This window comes from Lepidothrix coronata, unplaced genomic scaffold (assembly GCF_001604755.1).
Source record: "Lepidothrix coronata isolate B3197 unplaced genomic scaffold, Lepidothrix_coronata-1.0 Scaffold27, whole genome shotgun sequence".
In the NCBI taxonomy this organism is placed as follows: Eukaryota; Metazoa; Chordata; class Aves; order Passeriformes; family Pipridae; genus Lepidothrix; species Lepidothrix coronata.
In genome coordinates this window covers 2,640,754-2,659,598 of record NW_016690207.1, presented here as the reverse complement: position 1 = coordinate 2,659,598, position 18,845 = coordinate 2,640,754, and the positions used below count along the sequence as shown (strand labels likewise).

General features: G+C 49.0%; 1 protein-coding gene across 1 annotated transcript in view; it reads right to left on the bottom strand.

Moving 5' to 3' along the window:
* Positions 1-18,845, bottom strand: part of POU2F3 (POU class 2 homeobox 3) — a 41,019-nt gene that overhangs the window by 4,067 nt on the left and 18,107 nt on the right. The window contains exons 5-11 of the mRNA XM_017809513.1: positions 7,169-7,273; positions 6,050-6,152; positions 2,984-3,066; positions 2,701-2,883; positions 2,224-2,365; positions 1,531-1,667; positions 217-378 (exon numbers count right to left, since the gene is read on the bottom strand). Of these exons, the coding sequence (XP_017665002.1) occupies positions 217-378; positions 1,531-1,667; positions 2,224-2,365; positions 2,701-2,883; positions 2,984-3,066; positions 6,050-6,152; positions 7,169-7,273 (915 nt within the window). The remainder of the gene's footprint in view (positions 1-216; positions 379-1,530; positions 1,668-2,223; positions 2,366-2,700; positions 2,884-2,983; positions 3,067-6,049; positions 6,153-7,168; positions 7,274-18,845) is intronic.

The following is an 18,845-nucleotide window of genomic DNA, read 5'->3' as shown; positions in this document are numbered from 1 at the left end:
ATGTTCTGACTGAGATTCCACTTGAGCTGGGATGCTGATTACACGCCCAGTCCATGGCTATCCCAGGACACTGCTGCAGGTGCAGCTTCCCACTGGACTGTGGGATCAGGGAATACAAGGAAATGTCCTTTTCCTGCAGACCCTTCTGCCTCCCCACACCCTTTCCCCTTCTTGTGAGGGATGGCCCACACAAGTCCTTAATCCCCAGTGTCTCACCAGTCTGGAGTTGTAGATGGGTGATTTGATGGGGGATGGCATCGGGCAGCTGATCCGCTTTTCCTTCTGGCGCCGGTTGCAGAACCAGACCCGAACCACCTCCTTTTCCATGGAGAGCTGCTCTGCTATCAAGGATATCTCCTCTGAACTGGGCTTGGGGTTCTGCTGAGAGAGGCAGGAGGTTAAAGCAAGCCCCAGAGAGCTGCACCCTAAAGCATCAGCGTCTGGTGCTGGCAGGGCAAGGGTGGGGTTGGCTGCGAACTGGGGAGGGGACAAAACCTGCTCCTAAGACAAAGGGTAAATATTTGGGTGAGAGATCATGTTCTGCGAACCAAAATCACAAGGAATCCGTGTGGGATGAGTCACCTGTCCCTGCTACTGCACAAAGCCCCACACTCTTCCAACAGCCCCTAAACCATTGCTGGGGGGCACCTGGAGCCTGGTGGTCTTGTCAGCCACCTCTCAGGCTGTGCACCCGCCTGCACCGCCTCAGAACAGCCACTGCTTCCCTTCCCTCCTCCATCCCTCCTTTACAAAGGGAAATAACAGCAACTCGTTTATTTCCTGGTGCGTTTTCAGGGCAGTTTTAGCTCTGCGGGGGTTTGATCCCAGTTGGAGACTTGAGGGTCAAAAAAACCCCCGGCTCAGAGGTGCCAAGGCACCGTTCCCATTTCAAAGGACGCCTTCTACCAGCTGAAAATGAGGTGCCAAAATGATCTGAGGGTGGTTGAGCAAATTTTGATATGAAGGAGAAGCCAAAAAAAAAAAAAAAACCAAAAAAAACCCCATAAGGGCTGATCAGAAACAGTTTTGATGAGAAATTTTCAATGCACAATTTAGTCCTGCTGATTAAAGCTCTGTTTGCTTTCTGCAGTGATTTTTCCTTGAAATTCTTGATGCTGAAAAAGCAGAAGGCTCCACTTCTGGATGGTTTCAGCAAGCAATATTTGGAGCAACCGTGGTCTTACAACAGCTGCCTAATGGGGCATCGTGGCCCCCGAGCTCCTGTGACACAAACCTGCAGCTCAGAAAGAGAAGAGGTGGGTGCAGGAGATCAGCTTTGGCTCAGTGGGTGATAGTGGGGAAAACGTGGTGATAAAATTGTAATTCCCTTAAAACAACATTTCCCAAGGAATTTCTTTGGTTTTAACACTTTCCCTGTTAACCCCTTCGGGCATTTTCTAACCTGCTTTCACAACAAAACAAAAGAAATGTCTCTTCTTTTTTTTTTTTAAGAGGATTCGGTGCTACCACGACCTAGAAAACACCGAACTCAGAGAGGGTTCACAACACACGGGAAGATTTCACCCTCACATCTTGGAATCTCTTCTCCAGCGTGGAGCGAATGTTGGTCTCGATGCTGGTCCTCTTCTTCCTTTTCCGCCCAAACATCTCGTTCACTGAGGGGTAGGAATTGGGGGTGCTCATGGAAGAATCCAAAGGAGCAGATTCTGTGGAAAGAGGGAGAGAAAAAAAGAGATATTCAAGGAGATGATGAGTTATTTTCCTCCCTAGATCCTTTCTGAGGCACCTCCTAAAGCACATAAAGTTTTCCTGCAGTGTAGATCCTTCCTCTGATGAGGATCAAAATTGCTCCAAGGGCCCCAAATCCACCAACGAGCTTGTCCAAATCAGGGAAGAAAGAGGAGTGCTAATATTTTAATCCACACACTGCTTTTCCTTTGTGCAGCCTGATTTCCAGCCTGCCCTGATGGGGATTTTCCAGTGGTTTAATTTCACACAGTTAAAGATGTTGGCTAAACCACTTGGATAAACCAGTCAAGATCAGTCTGCAGAGGACACCAGCCCAGTTCTGCTGCCACTGGGGATTCCCCTCTCAGTGATATCTCCCTTTTCTAATCCCAGCTCATGGGCTGATCTCTGAGCACCTCGAGTTCCTTCCCATTCTTTCCAGTTTACGCAGGGTTGAACCGATTAACCTTTTCCCGGAGGTCCCTGGATGGATCCTCTCACCCTGGTGGCGTTTCTGCCCCTCATGTCACCCACCTGCATCACTCAGCCACTTCTCCAGCAAGGGTTTGAGCTTGCACATGTTCTTGAAGCTGAGGTTGAGGGCCTCGAAGCGGGAGATGGTGGTCTGGCTGAAGTCGTTGCCGTAGAGCTTCCCCATGGCCAGTCCAACATCCCCCTGTCAGGGAAGACCCAAAGCACCCCATGAGCTCGGGAAAGCCCCTGGCAGGTCCCTGCTGTCACACCCCCTCCGGGCTCAGCCTTGTTTCCATGACCCACCTTTCCTGAGAAAACGGCTTCATTTCCCCACAGGGATCTGCCCCACGCCCCACCTATTGGAGGAGGTGCAGACCAGGAGGTAATAAAAGCTTTAGGAAGGGTTTGTCTCTTGGTGTGTTTGGAAGGGGACGCTGCAAAATGAGCCAAACTGTGTCTAACCCAGCCCTTCCACCACCACCACCCCCCCAGCCCAACCTGTCCCCACCACCAGCCACCCCACCCGGGAGGGGTCACCTGTGTGAACCCCAGCTTGATCCGCCTTTGTTTGAAGGTCTTGGCAAACTTTTCCAGCTCCTCCAGGTCACTTGGCTCCTCTGATGCCCCCGAGGGGGTCAGGTGCTTTGCCACTTGCAAATGCTGGGGGACATCCAGGTGGGGTTCAACCGACGAGCCAGGGAGCCCAGAACGACCCACAGCCTGCAAAAACAGCCCCCAAAAAAGGCATGTTCAGAGGCACAACGACAGGAAAACCCCCAATTTTCTCTCCATGGAGCAGCACCCTGTGGGTGGGGGTTACCTGTGATGCCAGGCTGGGTCCTGGCTGGGAGAGGAGGAGGCTGCCCTGCTGCTGAGGGAAGGAGAGGAGGTTTGGCTGCAAAGCTGAGGAGAGAAAAAGGAGACACGTCTGGTCAGAGCAGCTCCTTCATCAGCTCAACATCCCTGCCCAGAAAAGGCTCGTGGAGCTCTGGGTGTTCAGCTCCATTAATTAGTTCTCGCTCAAAATACAGGAATTTCAGCCATTACCAAAGTGGTCTGGCTCTGAGCTGGATCAGGAGAAAGAAAAGGTTCTTCTCGTGGCTCTTAAGCCTGAAAGGGATTATTACAATAATTATATAAGTAAAATGTCTCATCTACTGATCCCTGTGTGGAGCTCATTACCCTAAGGCTGAACCAGAGCTTTTTATAGAACTCTGACTTTGATTTTAGGTGCCAAGCAGCAGAGAAGTCACTCCATCCTTCATGGGGATCTCTCCCAGTGCTTAATCATTGTAGCTGTTAGAAAAATGTACATCTTATTTCCAACATAAGCTCTTCTGACTCCCAACTTTCAGCCACTTGATCTTGCTAAAAAAAAAACCCCCTGATCCTACAGTTAATCTCATGAGCCCTCCCACTCTGCTTTCTATTACACATTTCATTTTCAAGTGTCATTTTGAAGCCCTCTGACCCTTTCTTTTCTACCCTACTGTATTTCATATAAATTGAATTCCTTTCGGAATATATGAACTGGCACGAAAATGATGAAAGGGAAAAAGGAAGGGAAATCTATAAACCCAACAAAAACTAGTATTTATGGAGCCTGTGTAATTGTTTAGCTGACAAACTGCCAAGTACAAGCCCATATCTCTTACAGGGAATGTCCTACAGGACTAAGTTGTGTAGTTCCCTAGAAATTTAGTTTGGATCAAGTCCATTGTGAGTGAAACCTATGGAATGTAGTGAGGATTTATCACCTCTCTTGAAAGACTCAATATATTTAATTGATTTTAACTGACAATTACAGGGAAATCCAGAGAAATTTATGGACTTCTGTTAATAAATAGGAAAACAGATAATCTCCAGAATCAATCTCTCCCCCTTTCTCTTTTTCTGCCTTTTCTTGTTTAATTTAGCCCTGATGTGCACTGTCCCCTTTATTTATTTAGGTTGGGGTTTCAATGAGCCTTCCCTAACGCTGGAACAACTTTGAATTTCAAATGCAGGCTGGTAATGAGGTGCACATTTTTAACAGAGCAGGTAATTAATCACAGGAATGGCTTGCCTAGGGACATGGCAGATGCTCTGTCATTTGGAGTCTTTAAAATCATGATTGAACACCCCGGTGAAAGCTGAGCTGGAGCTCAAATGAAAATTATGGGCTGGATTCAGGAATCACCGGTCTGACAGCTGAGGAGATTGAGGCTCTTTGCACAAGATGAAGACTTCAGCAGCAATATTTTGACTGACAGCATTCCCAGCATCTCCCTGGCTGCTCGTTCCCACCTTCAGAGCACGGAGCTCGCAGGGCTGCACAGGGAATCACATCAGGGCACGAGGAACCAGAGCTGGGAGTTTCTCTGGCTTAAAATCGGCTTTAAAACAGAAAACCTGCACTGAAATCCTTGGAAAGGCTGAGCCCCTTTGGCCATAAAATCCATGGATTGATTTGTCCATCAGTCAGAACTCAGGAAACACTGAGGGTGTTCCCCTGATGGCTCCAGGGACAACTTCAGGAATATTTTGTGCATCTCTTCAGCAGGAAGAAAACTCCCCCTGTGTCTGCACCAAAGAACTAATTCCACAAAACCAAGCTGTGCCTTCCCTTTCACTCCCCAGTGGCTGTGCATGGACACAGCAAAGGATCATTAAAACCTGGCAATCACTTATGCAGATGCAAGTGCTCCTGCACAAAAATCCAGCTCCTGGCCAAAAAAATCCAGTCTTGAGCAAGTCTGGAACTGGAAGGAGTCACAGCCAAACAAGTGGCCGTCTGTGGGGGGTTAAAGCTGCCAAAAAAGTCACTGAACAGAAGAAATTCTAATCTATAAAAGGCAGCAAGTTTTTGCTTTGAAGTATAATATATTTATTATACCCAAATAAAAGCAGGCAGCAAGCAACAGATTGTCCTGACCCTATTTCAAACAAACTATATTCAAGATTATTAGTAAATACACATCAAATAGTTCCTTTATACATCACTCAGCGTCACTTGGCAGAGAGAAGAGTTTATGTGCTGCCAATAAGAAATAAAATTCCCATTTGCCTACACACAGGCTATGTACCAGTGGATTTGAGCTGCAGAGATTTAAGGGTTTCATTCTGAATTTTGGTTCAGACAGAGCGAGCTCTGCGCTGGACTAAATCAAAAATACAAGCCAAGGACCTAAATCACTTTGTGTCTGTGGGGTGATGGATCAAAGCCCACATCTGTCTCCCTGGCACGTCTGCATCCCTGGAGAAACGCCATAAAAAACATCAGGGGGAAAACCAGGGCCACAGGGACTTTCTCCAGTGCCGGGTCCAGCCCTCAGTCCTTTCCCGGAGCCGTGTTCCAGCAGCAGTTGGATCTCTCCTGCCCCACGGCAGCTCCAGAGCTCTCTCTCTCCTCCCCAGCTTGCTCCTGGCGGGGTCAGACCTGCTCGTTCTCCTGCCAGCGCTGCCCTGCAGCTCCTTCCCGGGATTTACCTCCCTCCAAGGTCCTTCCCCAGATCAGCTCAACCTCTGCTCGGTTTTCTGGGAGAGCCGAAGAGCGGGAGGGAGCCCAGGCAGGCTGGGATTGCTCCCCAGGCAGCAGCTCCTTGCTGCGTTGCTGGAAACCGGCCGCTGTCCCGAATTCCCGGTGGGAATTCAGCCTGGCCCCAAGGTGGCACTCTTGGAGCGCACAAGGCGCCAGGTGCCAGGAGCATCTCCAGGCCTGGACCCTTCCACATGGATCTGGGATCATCCCCGGCGTGGGAACAGCCCGGGATGGGTGGGAAGCATCGGGTACCAGCTGGGAAAACCCAACGGGCTGGTTAAAAGCAACACTCTTTGGGAAGAGAGGTTTTTTCCTAGATATTTATCTGCTTATAACGATGCCCATTTGGGCTTTTATGGCTCTTACCTTGTTGTCCTGCCTGAGACTGGGACAGAAGAAATTGGGGAACTGACTGCATGTGCCCAGGAAGCAACACCAGCTGCTGCAGGGTGTGGAGGGAGCTCATATCCTACGGGGAAAAAGCAAAGGGAACAGTAAAACTGGGGAAACATCTCTCCTTGACCCCCTTCACACTCTTCACTGAACTGCCAACACACTGGATTTGGGTAATTTGAGAGCCACAGATGCAGAGGTGCTGCAGGATCTGAAGGTTCCAACTGTACGAGAGGAATTCTGTGCACACACACAGACACCCCCGTGGAGAACTCTGCTTTTACATGAAAAAAAATTCGCTCTTGGAAATTATATTTTTGAGGCAATCAAGCCCTGGTTGTTAGAAGGAGCAGTGAAACCTCCTGGATTTCAGCTTCTTCCAGATAATGCGTTTTCAGGGAGTGAACTCCCTAAAATTACACAGCAAATTGCAGCAGACTGTCCCATCTCACCAACACCCAGAGCTTGCTTTCCACAGCACTGTTGTGAATTCTGGGGGGAAATGAAGAGTCCCTAAATTGTATAATGGCTCTGAATACCCCGTGAAAAAATGAGGGAAGAGATTACTGAGCATCTGTGTGGCCTTCTGGCATCCAGCTCCTCCTAGAATTTAACAAGGGTTAAGTGCTAAATTCCAATTTTTTACCCTAGGAAAAAAAAGAATTCCTCTCGAGGAATTAATTTCTTCTGTGGTGTAAATCAATTTGAGGCAACACATTCAAGGCTACTGGTCGAGATTAAGAGTTAATCTATCCTAGAATGTTATCTGCAACAATGGCATTAACCAGACACTCATGAATGAGGAAGAGCAGAGCAAACACATCTGACACTTCTCCTTGGTGTTGTCTCAGCCTCCAGTTATTTCCAATTCAAGGTTTTTCCTGACCATGGTGTGGTTTGCCTGCTTAGCAAACCCTCAGAGGAAATCCCATCCAAGGATGTGTCCAGCCTGCCTTAGAATCCACCTGCAGACAAGGAAGGCTGAGGAGGAAGCTGAATTTTAGCGACACAGGTCCAAAGGGGAAGTGCCAGTGTCCAAGGGGGTTTGGCAAAGGTCTCCTGGTGGATCCCTGGAGCAGCCCAGTCACTCACCCCTGCAATTTGGCTTCCAGGCATCATTGATGAGCCCTGCACGAGGTGCCCTGACCTAGGGGGGATGGCAGACTGCAGGGAGTCGCTGAGGTCTTCGGTTTTAATCTGAAAAAAAAGAGCAAAGCCACTGCAGAATTAGGCTGGAAGGGGTCTAAAAGAGGCTCCTTTCGGGGAAATTTGAGGGTCAGGACCGGCTGCTTCCATGGCTGACAGGCAGGGTCATTCCCCACCTCATCCCACGGACAGAGTCCTCCTGCTCTGCCGAGCCAAGGGCAGTTTGCTCAATTAAAACCCACCCATTGAAACACTTTAGGAAGCAGCCAAGTGCAAGGTTTAAGGCATTTTGTGGAGTTCTAAGGAAGACAAGAAGCAATTCCCCTTCACAGATCACGACTCACACCCCCCTGGCAGGGCTGGCCTTGGAGAACCTCTCATTCTGTTCTGCAGAGAACAGCACAAGGGGATGGGAAAGGAAAGGTCACAAAGTGAGAGACCTCAAAAAAAGCACAGTAATCTTCCAGTCTTGAAAATGCAGCACTCCAGGCACCAAATGCATTTGCTTTGCTTCTACCAAAAAAAAAAAAAAAACCAACCAAGAAGTTTTAAGGGGAAAAAAAATACAAAAATCTGCTTCCTTAGTTACAACAAGCTGTGGAAAAAGAAATGGAAAACTGCACAGAAGTCAGCCCTTTGTCCAGTGGTCATTTTGAGCTGCCTGAATGTTCAGGAAAGGTTCTTGTCTACAAGGAAAAAAAAAAAAAAAAATCTCAATTTCTGTGTCGACATTCTTAAGAGATGAATTTGCCCAAGGACCAGCAGCAAATCCTTGTTTCTGGCTTATTCCTCAGTCTCCATGTTCATTTCTAGCATCGCTACTCCATTTAAAAATACAAATTTGTTAAAAGATAATAATAATAACCTGTTACATCACTTTGTACTTGCTGAAATCCTTTGGTAATGCTGACTGGGACAGGAGGGAGGGCAGATTTTAGAGGCTTTTAGGTTCATTCCTGAAAGCTGTGCGAGGAGTGTCTATGCACAGGAGGCAGAGAAGTCCTAGAGAACTCTCAGAACACTCTTTATCTAAGGGAAGAGTCAAGGAAACTTCAGCTCAAGTTTCTCCCAAGCAAGAAGACTCCAGGAACAAGGCTCAGACCATGAGTCCCATTCAAGTTGCCACAAACTGGGAAAACCAGGAGGACACCAGAGAGGACAGGTTTTGAAACCCCTGTCCGTGGGCTCAGCACTGCAGACTCTCCCTGCCTGGTGGGATTAACCCCCTCCATCTGCCACCAAATTACTCCCAAGCCTCTCACCCCCCCAGAGATGGGGAGGGTCACCTCGCAGGGGGCTTTCTCCAACTGATGGGGCCTTCAGGCCGTACAACCTCCCACCAGCAGAGGGGGACAAGAATTTCAGCCTTAAAAACAACATCCCAAGATGTTTTGGCTCAGGGGACGTTCTTCTCCCCATCTGACGGCAGCAAACAAAGACACAGGCTGGAAAAGACCTCCAAGATCGTCAAGTCCAACCCCTGACCGACCTCCACAGGAGAGGAAAATGGGACCACAAGAGGCTTCAGAGCTCCAGAGCAGGGAGCTGCAACATTCCCCTCTGCATTTTGGAAGGGAAGGTGATTACAACACCCCCTTTCATTACAGCTACAGCTCTGGCCACTGCCGAAACTAGTTTTGCAATAAGCCCAGCTCCTTGCAACAAGGGGCAGACACGCTGCGAATTCCAGCTCTTTCCTACCTTTCAGGTTGGCATGATCATCCCTCTTTTAGCCTGGCGGGGAAAAAAAAAGAAAAGGATGGAAAGATCTTCTTGATCACTATCAAGTGATAGTGTCTAAATCAGTGAAGGATACACAAAAGGTTCAGGAGAACACACCCTGAGCCATCCGGTCATTGCAGGCAAAGCGGATTTATGGATGTTTTTCCTTTCTGAGGGCGCATTAAAAAGAAGCCAAAAAAAAAAAATTTTAAAAAAATTTAAAAAAGGAAAAAATATAAATAATAATAATAATTTAAAAAATCAATAATTTCGCTTGCAGTTCACGTGTGTGTTGTGTCTCACGCCACGCAGTCCTCCAAAAAAAACAACCAGTCCCCCCCAAAAAAAAAAAAAACAACCAGTCCCCCAAAATAAACAACCAGTCCCCCCAAAAAAATAAAGTCTTCCAGGTCTTAGAGAACGAGGCGCCGGGTCCCGCCTGAGTTCCGATCCCGATGGGAGCGGGGTGTTGAAGGCGCACGAGCCATTTCCAAACTGAAATCAATTTTTCCAGCTGCCAAGCGGGACGATCTGGCCCCGTTCCAGGGAGAAAGGGGTGTGTAGCTGCACCCCGGCATCGCACAAGATGGGAACGGGAGGTGGGTTTGGCAAAGGACCGGTTCCCGATTTAAAAACAACAACATCTCCCACTGCTCCTTCCCCCGTCCCTGGAATTCTCTGGCTCCCTCCTGCGCAGTGGGCGGGAACCTGCGGGTTCTTGACAAATCCTTCTCCCCCCCTGCACCCATTTCCATCGGGTTTAGGCTCAAATTTACCTCTCCCTCCTCTTCCTCTCCCCACCAGGCCTGCAGCTGGCTAATTGTTCGCTAGCAGGAGTTGGGGGCATATCCAAAACTTTTGGGATGGTTTTATGCAAATCCCGCACCTTCGGGTTTTTTTTTTTCCCTGGCTAAACCGGCAATATCACCAAAAAAAAACCCCAACCCCAAAAACCCCAAAAAACCACACACATTGTGGGCGAGGCCGCTCGATATCATGAGACTCCCGTATAAAATAATGTGAATTTCAAATTAATAAAACGAGGGGAGGAGTTGCCTCCTCCTTTCCCAGTGCGTGAGCCTCGTATTTGGAGAAAAAAATGCCTGCAAATATGGGAAGAGTTTTCATTAAGGAACTGGAAGAAAAAAAATAAATAAAAAGGTTGAAATTACCACAGAATCACCTCATTTGATGAGGACTGTGAAACACTGCAAGTGAGCAACACTGGTTTGGTTAAAACTGGGACTAAATCCCACTGGGATTGCTCAGGACTTTGGTTTTCCATGACCATCATGACAGATGGGAAATGGGGAACAAGAGGTCACTGAGAGCAAGTCTGAGTTCGTTCCCATTGAATTTTACTTGGGGAAATAACAGTGTGTAAGGAAAGCAAGCTGGTTTAGAGGAAGGTTCCCTGCCCGTGGATGGGAGACTGGAGAGAGATGACCTTCAAGGCCCCTTCCAACGCAAACCATTCCATGATTCCATGACAAATGAACAGGACCAAGCAGTGCCCTGCAAACACACCCTGCCAGGGGGTGAGGAAAGGGGCCTGGGCTCTTGGCTGTGAATTTACAGCCACCTTCATCCTCCCTTTGGGGCTGGAGGGGAGCCCCCAGGCAGGGCTGGGAGCAGCTTCCAGCTCCTCTGGAGCAGGTAACGGCAGGTGGTGGCACGGGAGCACAGGGATAGGAAAGGAATCACACTTGCAAATCTCAAGTGGATGTTTTCACAGCCCTAAAACAGGGGCAGCTGCCCCCGAGCGATCCCAGAGAAAAACACAGGAAGGGTGACAGGGTAGAGAGGGTCCCTTCCACAGTTGGCTTGAACATCTGCTGGGCCTGGGCAAGGATGGATGGTTTCTTACCTATCTCTGGCCTAAACACAAAAACAAAAAGCAAAACAAACTAAGAAACATATTGAGGGTGATGGAAAATGATCAAAGCTCCTGAGCTTTCTTGCGTAACTGATTTGTGGAAGGTGTTTCATAAACATTTCATAAGAAGGAGAATTATGAAGAAAACATCTCCCAACCTGCCTGCAATTACTGCACAAACTCTTCCTTACCAGTAGGAAGAAGGGGAGAGGAAAAAAAAAAAAAAAGAAAGACAAGTACATCTGTTTTGTAACTGATCTGTGAACTTCTGGCAAACGTTCGGCTCATGAAAACATCCTGCAGACATATTGCAGAGCAGAAAAAAGGCAGGAAGTTGGAAAGATTCACCTCAGAAGGTCTGATGGCACCACGGGAAGGTGATAACCTTCACAAGGACGTTTGAGTTGGTGGACTGATGGTCAGACCCCACTGGGTGGGCAAGACTCTCTGTATAAACCCAGTTTAGGCTCACGGGTAATCTCAGCTGGGTTTCCTCCTCTATCAGGCACCAAAAGCACAGAATCACAGAATCAACCAAGCTGGAAAAGACCTCTGAGATCACCCAGTCCAACCTTGGACCCAGCACCACCTTGTCACCCAGACCATGGCACTGATGCCACATCCAGTGTCTTCTTACACACCTCCAGGGACAGTGACTCCACCACCTCCCTGGGCAGCCCATTCCAGTGTCTGATCACTTAAATTCCAATGTCTGATCACTTAAACTCCAATTTCTGACCACTTCTGTAAAGAACTTCTCCCTAAGAAGCTGAGTGCAGCCCCAAAATGCAGCACCTCCTCGTGAGGATGAGCTTTGCAGTAAGGCAGGCACGGCTCCATCGCCCTCCTCGCCACGGTGGGAGCCACTGACCCAGCCCCCAGAGCCTCCAGTGCTCTCCCAAAATCCAGCTCAGGGGTGTCCGTGCCCTGGCAGAGTGAGGCCCTTACAGCCATGCCAGCTGAGCTCCTCCAGCAGCAGTTATTAGCCAGGAGCTGCGGCCGTGAGTGCGAGATTGGAGACAACCCTATTTGTTGTGATGTTTCTGTTTAGGCAGTAACCTCTTTGAAACACATTTATCTGCCTCTGTATCTGGCTTATCTCACAGTCAGCAACTCACAGCTGTTTAAGAGCCTGAGTTACTCACATCCCTCCCTCCAGAGGGAAGGGATGGTGCGGAGGGAAGAGGATCAGGTGCACACAGAGGGTCTGAACCACCTGCCCCTTGCTGAAAAGCAACAGCGCGGCTCTTCCGGGGCTGAGTCACCCCAAAAACGCCCTTCAACACATCAGCACTGCCTGGAGCTGCCCCAAAACCATTCGCCTGAAGCCAGGGGAGGAAGTTTTACGCTGGAAACAGGTCTCAGAGCTGGCTGTGAGGCTGTTGCAGCTCGCTGAGCCTTCCCACCTTCCGATGGCGTAAGCGCGCTGCAGCGAATTAACCTGCACACGTGGGCACCATAAAATAAAAAACACACTAATAAGAAATTATGGCAATAATAATAATAATAATGGGCTTGCAATTACTATTTCCACATGTACTATCCTGCACGTAGGGCTTAACAGACACCCGGGAAGGGAGGAGGCAGAGGATCTTTATGGCGATGCCACGATATTCACCTTTAACATTTATGTCACACTGAAGGCTGGGGATTTTTGGAAGCTGTCAGCATGACAGGAAGGGAGTTAATCCCATGCCGAATTCCTAACAGGCTGCGTCCTAAAACTCAGCCGTGACAGCACACTGAAAAACTAATATATAATCCCTAACCTCAACACACCTGCAGCACAGTTACACCAGGCCTTGGAGTTTATTAACCTGATTTGATATGGTTTGTCCTCTGAGCTTCAGCTCTGGCTGTTAATAGTTGTGCTGGTGTAAAAGTGGGGGTGGGAAACCAAAACTTTCAGAGTTTACATGGTTCACAAAGGAAAATAAACAGAAGCACACACAGCTTTGCATTGACGGGCTGATGCAGCATTTCCCTGGGATTTTTGCTTTTAAACAAACAGGGAAGAGAGGGAGAAGTCACCCCTCTGTGCTGAAGGATAAACCTCAAACGATCACATGTGGCTTCAAAAGCAGGTGCTGGGTGAGGGAGAGGAGAACCAAAACCGGAGGTGGGAAGAACACCTGCCCTGGAACAGCCAAACTCCCATCAACAGTTGTTCAGGTGGGAGAATCCTGACCAAGGGCTGCTCCCCACAGCCCCTGCAAGAGGCTGGGGAGTGATTTCACAAGGTGACCTGTGCTCAGGGAGCACAGAACTGGTAAAAAAGTACTGAAAAGCAACCACTTAGAGCATCTCCACTCTTGCTGTTGGTACCCAGGCACGTGGTACCTTCCCTGCCAAGGCCTGTGGACTTGCCAAATTGGAAGTATTTTAAAAACAAGGAGGGGAAGGTGCCATTTTTTTGGTCAGAGCGGTGAGAACCTCCAGTCAAAGCAGGGAAAACAATTTTACCACCATTAAGGTTGTCATTCCTCTCCTGTCTCCATTCCAGGACTCACCTGCCCAGCCACCCTCATCCCTCATCCCTGCCCTCCTGCCCCAACCTTCCCATGCCGTTGCAGCACTGCTCCCTGCATCTCTCCCACTTCCACTTGCCCAACTCCCAAAGCTCTCCAGAAACTCCACCTCTGCCTACACCTTTGTGCTTATCTGCTCTGCTCCCACCCTGGGCTGCACCCCTGCCCCTTTCCTTATCAATGTGATTTCACCAGGCTCCATGGATTCTCCCATGGCCTCCTGCATGCTCACACAGGTTCCCTGGAGCCTCAGCATGTCCCTGTTGAAGCCAGCAGCGAAGTTGCCTTATTCTGTTTTTCCTATGGCCAGAATCTGACCCTTCCCTTAATAGTTCTTCAGATTCCCTGCGTGAAAAATTCCCTCCTTCCACGGATCTCTTGTCTACAGGGAGGGAACTGTGTTTGTTCTGGACTCTCTGTGCCTTCTGGCTACCAACCAGTGACAAATCCAAATACCTGGCACTGCTGTGCAGTACAGATTTCCCTGGATTAGTCACCTGGGAGATGAGCAGAGCAGTGTCCAGCCAGGCAGCCCCTGGCAGTAAGGCACTTCCCACCCCATCCCACGTTTGTAAGGAATTAACTTGGAATCAGACGGCTCCCGTGACTGGGGCTGGCCCCAGCCCAGCCCCACAGGTCCCTCTCATTGGTTCATGGTAGTTTTGGCACCAGTTGCTGTGCCCCAGGGAACTGGGACACGAGAAGAGCAGCTAGAGGGATTGCATTAAATACACTAAGTAATATAATTAAACAAGAAAGGGAGAGTGAGAAAGATCAGCTTTGGGTGAAGGGGATGAAGTCTGGTGACCGAGGGGAAGGGGAAGCTCAGAGCCAGCTCTCTGCTCCAACTTGGAGGTTCTGGGCAACCTCCACGTGTTGGGGAAGCAGGGCAGGAGGGCTCCTTGCTGGATAAAGCCACCATCTGACTCTGAACCCCTCGGTTCAGCCCTCTGATTTCACAGGGAGCAGATCAGCACCTCTGGGAAGAGAGAAAGGTGCACTCTGGTGTCAGGCTTCCCAAATTAGAGGCCTTGCTTGGAAGCCATCGCCTTCACCTCCGTGTGCTATGACTTGCCCTTCTGCAGAACGGGTGCGGGGCCCCACCCTGGCTGGGTGGTGCAGGGCTGTGATTGAGTTCTTGGAGCTCACCAGATGAAAGGCCTTCAAGAACTCGGAGTCCTCTCCTCATTGCCCAGGACTGCAGCAGAGTCAGAGCCCTGCACAGCAGCTCGTGCGACTCACCACCCAAAAAGGTGCTGGGCAACCTCAGCACTGGCTGGGCAGTGACAACCACATGCCCTGGGCTGAGTTTCTATTGTGGAAACAAGTGTTATGGCCCTTTAGACAGGTCCATGAAACTAGGGCTTGTCCCCTGTGAGCCTAGAAAACACTTCCCAAAGGATGGCTGGAGCCCAGCTGGAGCAGGGAATGAGCACAAAGGGAAGATCCGCCTCTCCCTCATCTCCAAGACAGATTTGAAAGAGCTGTACAGGATATTTTGCCAGTGGACCAAGGCAACAGGTGTAAGAATTACCTTATAAATGCAGGTTGCTCTTTAGAAGCAGGAAAGGAGGAGTTTGGGAACGCACTGCAGCTGGATCCTAAGGAGCAGACAGAATCCAGCCAGCTCTGGGTTGTTGTCAGCTCTTATTGGCTGGCCTAAAATTAGTCCAGTGGTTTCAATCCACCTCTTGAGAAAAAAAAAAATAAAAGAACCAAATCCTTGCTCTTAATCCCATCCCCCCTTTCCCCCATAAGCTTCCCCAGGGACTTGCTGGCCTGTTTTGGGAGTTCATTCCCAGCAATCTCATCTGAGGGCCTCTGCAAAGTGCCAGAACAAAACCAGCTTGAAGAAGGGGTTCCTCTGCATATCTGTCCTAAGCAAAGCAGGGCCATATATAGACACAGAGGACTTTCCCTCCAGCCAGGGCTTTCTCTGATGCTTTCCCAAAGGGCTGCATTTCAATGAGGAACCAGCACACAAACAAATTTATGCAATCAGTCTGTTCCTAGGACAGAGCAGGGAAACTTCAAAAGGGAAAGGTCAAGGCAGTGCTCAGCTCAGATCCAGTGTCAGTCAAGGCAGATGGGACAGCCAGGCTGATTTCCAGCCAGTGGAGGCTCAAGAGATGAAAAGCAGATGCAAGACTTAGGCTGATCCCCCGGGGCAATGCAGAGAAGAGAGAGTGAAATCTGAATTGAGCCCCAGAGGGGAGAAGGAAGCAGGATGTGAACCTCCCCTTGAGAGGAGGGCAAAGCAGGACTGGGATGGAAATCTGGAGGGCAGACTGAAACCTGAACTCCCCACGGGGAAGAGCCAAGCAGGAACAGAAATGACATCCAGGGAGCACATGAGATTAGGGGGAGGTGGGAATGAAGAGCTGTGAGAGAGATCCCCGGGGGGAGGGAAGCCCTGGTGGAGCGAAATTAAATCTGCAGGGAGTTTTGCATCCCAGATATTAATAACAAACTACCCAGCAAGGTAGGCCCTTCTTTCCACCTTCAAAAGGATGGAGGGGAGGAAGAACTTGTCTGTGGTTGAGCACAAGACTATGAATCAGAGAATCAGAGTCCATATCCCAGCTCTGCCACGGAGCAGGTCCCTGGATTTCAATACACCCCGATGTCCACAGGCAACTGTCCCATAAAGCATCCCCTGATTTCAACTGCAGTCACAGTGCTCAGCATCTTTGGGAAAAGCCAGTCTGTGTCTGTAGGACAGGGCTAAACACCTCCCCACCTTCCAGAGGCACCGGGATGCTAAAATCCATTAGCAAAGTGCCTTCAGACGTGTGGGTGGAAAGCACCAAACAAGGTCAGAGCGTTATTAATGGCACTGAAAAACGAGCCACCAGTGATTCCAGATCTCAGATGCAGCTGGCCCACTTTAATTTCTCACATCATTTGTCTACAGGACATTGGCTGTGAAGACCTGAGATAACCCACCCTGTTACCTCAAAGCAACTGTTGAAAGTCCCACATAAATTAATAAGTTGAAGTTTCCTTGGACAGTGACTGTCAGAGCAGGGAGAAGAGTTAGACAAGGAGGTCCTGAGGGAAGGGAACCCTCTTGCAGAGAGCAGGGCAGTAACACACTGGTTTTAGAAGGGGGGAATTCTTCAACAGACCCAGCTCAAAAGGCTTTCTAGGAAGCCTGTTAGAAAGAGATATTTATCCTTATTACATTCCCTGATTGGTGTAAACCAAAGAAAACAAAGAACAGGAGTAAAGAACCAACAGCAAAACTGAAGCTGTGCTGAGCCCTGCTCAAGGACATCAGTGCCTGCTTGTCTGTCTTAAATATTGTCAGGTCTCACAGCAGGAGCACCTTCACATCGATCTGATTAATGGTAATGACAGGTCTGATAAACAAATGACAGCCTGTCTTGCAAGGGTCAGCCTTTTGCTGGAATGAAAGTGCATGGCATATTTGGATATGGAGCACATGCAGATCCTGCTCAGCCCTGCCAGCACAGCTCACACAAAACCTTTCAGCTTTATTTCCAAAGGGACACGTTCTCTCTCCCAGCACTGAAAACAGCTCAGTGCTTGAGAGCAGGAAGGGCTTGGAGAGGAGCTCTCATTCCCTGCTCTGGAAGGAGAGATTCCCTCCTGCATTCCCTCCCTGGCACCCAGGCTGTGTCAGTGGTCCTGCACACCACTTCCCTGATGGAAAAGCCATCGGGGATTCAGCAGCTGTGCCTTTTCCTCCTCCAGCTGCAGATCAATGCTCAGCCCTGTGTGCTGGGCTACAACACTCCCACCAGGCACACAAGCCCTGGCATCTCCCAAAACCATCAGCCCCAGCTCCCTGTGTGTATTCCAGAAGGCAGTATTATCCCAGGGATTAGCTCCAGACACCTGGCTCTCCAGAACAGCTCTCTTCAGAGCCAGCTACAAAAACAAACCATCCAGTATTTCCTAAAGGCTGAACGCTGAGGAGACCAGGAATTAAACCAAACCAAGCCTGGTGAGACCACAGCAGCACCTGGGGAGGATCACCACATTCCAGCCAGGGAAAGCTCCCTTTCCAACACTTCCAGCCCTTCTCCTGGTCCCACTCGATGCCTTTCCCTGGCAAAACTCAAGCCCTGCTCTCAGGGTTACCCAGATCAGTCCCTGCCCAGCTCTGGCCAGGATCCCAAACCATCAGGAGGCAGATGTCCCTCTCCACGCTGCCAGCAGCGAAGGTGAAAGTTTATTACTGTCTCTTTGCATTTCCCTTGATATAAACAGGAAACAACCAGCATTAGACTCCCTGGCTGAAAAGCCAAACCAGATAGGCAAGGCAGAAGATGCTCTTTTTTTTCCATACACACCCTTTTCCCTCTCATTCACATACAAATTACTGCTGCATCCAGGTGGGAGGAGAGTTTGAAGAGGGGAGGGGGGGGGAAAGAAACGTTTGCCAAATAGGCTGAGGGATCAGAAGGAGCTTTCTCATAAAGCACAGGGCTGACCCACAAACTGCAAGAAAACCTCAAACTCTGCAGAGAGTTTCCCTCCTCCCCGTTTGCAGGGTGAGAGCAGCCACGGCAGGGAATTGGTAGGCAAGGAAGGGGTCTAACCAGGTCACTCCACCCTTCTCTTCCCGCCTGGAGCACAACATGGGAGGGAAGCAGACCTGAAATGTAGGCCATCTACAAAGACTGGGGGAGAGGCTTAAACGATGTGAGATTTATGATCTTCAAAGTGATTAGCGCCCAGCACTCCAAATAAAGTCAAAGGCAGCTCAGCAGCTCCTGCAGTCAGGTTGGAGTTGGGTTTCAAACCATCCTTCTCTGGCTTCGGGTTGAAAACTTGAATTGCAAGCTAACGAGAAAAAAAAAAGCCACCCAAAGCCAACCTCAAACCCCAAACCAAATTAAAAAACCCACCAACCTCCACCCCTAATGAAAGAGCTCAGCACCTGATTTCACATGAAAACACTTTGATATTTCCATCTCTCCTCTCTTCCTTTTTTCTCGTCATTTGAAATCTATTTGCTGAATTGAGGGTGAATTCACCAACAGCTGAGGTCAACCCAAAATGTGAGTGTGGAACCCGTGTGCATTCGGGCTCATGCTCATTTAAGATAATAATTTAAAATAATAATAATTACTATTATTATTATTTTAAATAACAATAATTCAAAATAATAATTATTATTTTAAATAATAATAATAATAATTTTAAATAAGTCTCCACGTGGCCTTGAGAGAGCCAAGAGAGGGAGACAAAGAGCCACCTGCACAGCCCTGTGTCCACTCCTGGACTGTTACATCCCCATCCCTGACATCACTGCAAAACCCCATGGGCAGGCACTGTTCTGGGGCCTTGGACCAGATTAAAAACAAAATGAAACAATAAAATGAGCCTGGCCACAGCCTTTTGCTTTTTAAAACCCTGTGAAATCCCCAGTCAGGTTTGCTACTCACTTACAGGGAGGTGCTGGCACAAATGAACGAGGTTTTGTGTCGCCCCTCTGTTTTTAAGGAAAAAAAAAAATATAAAGCAC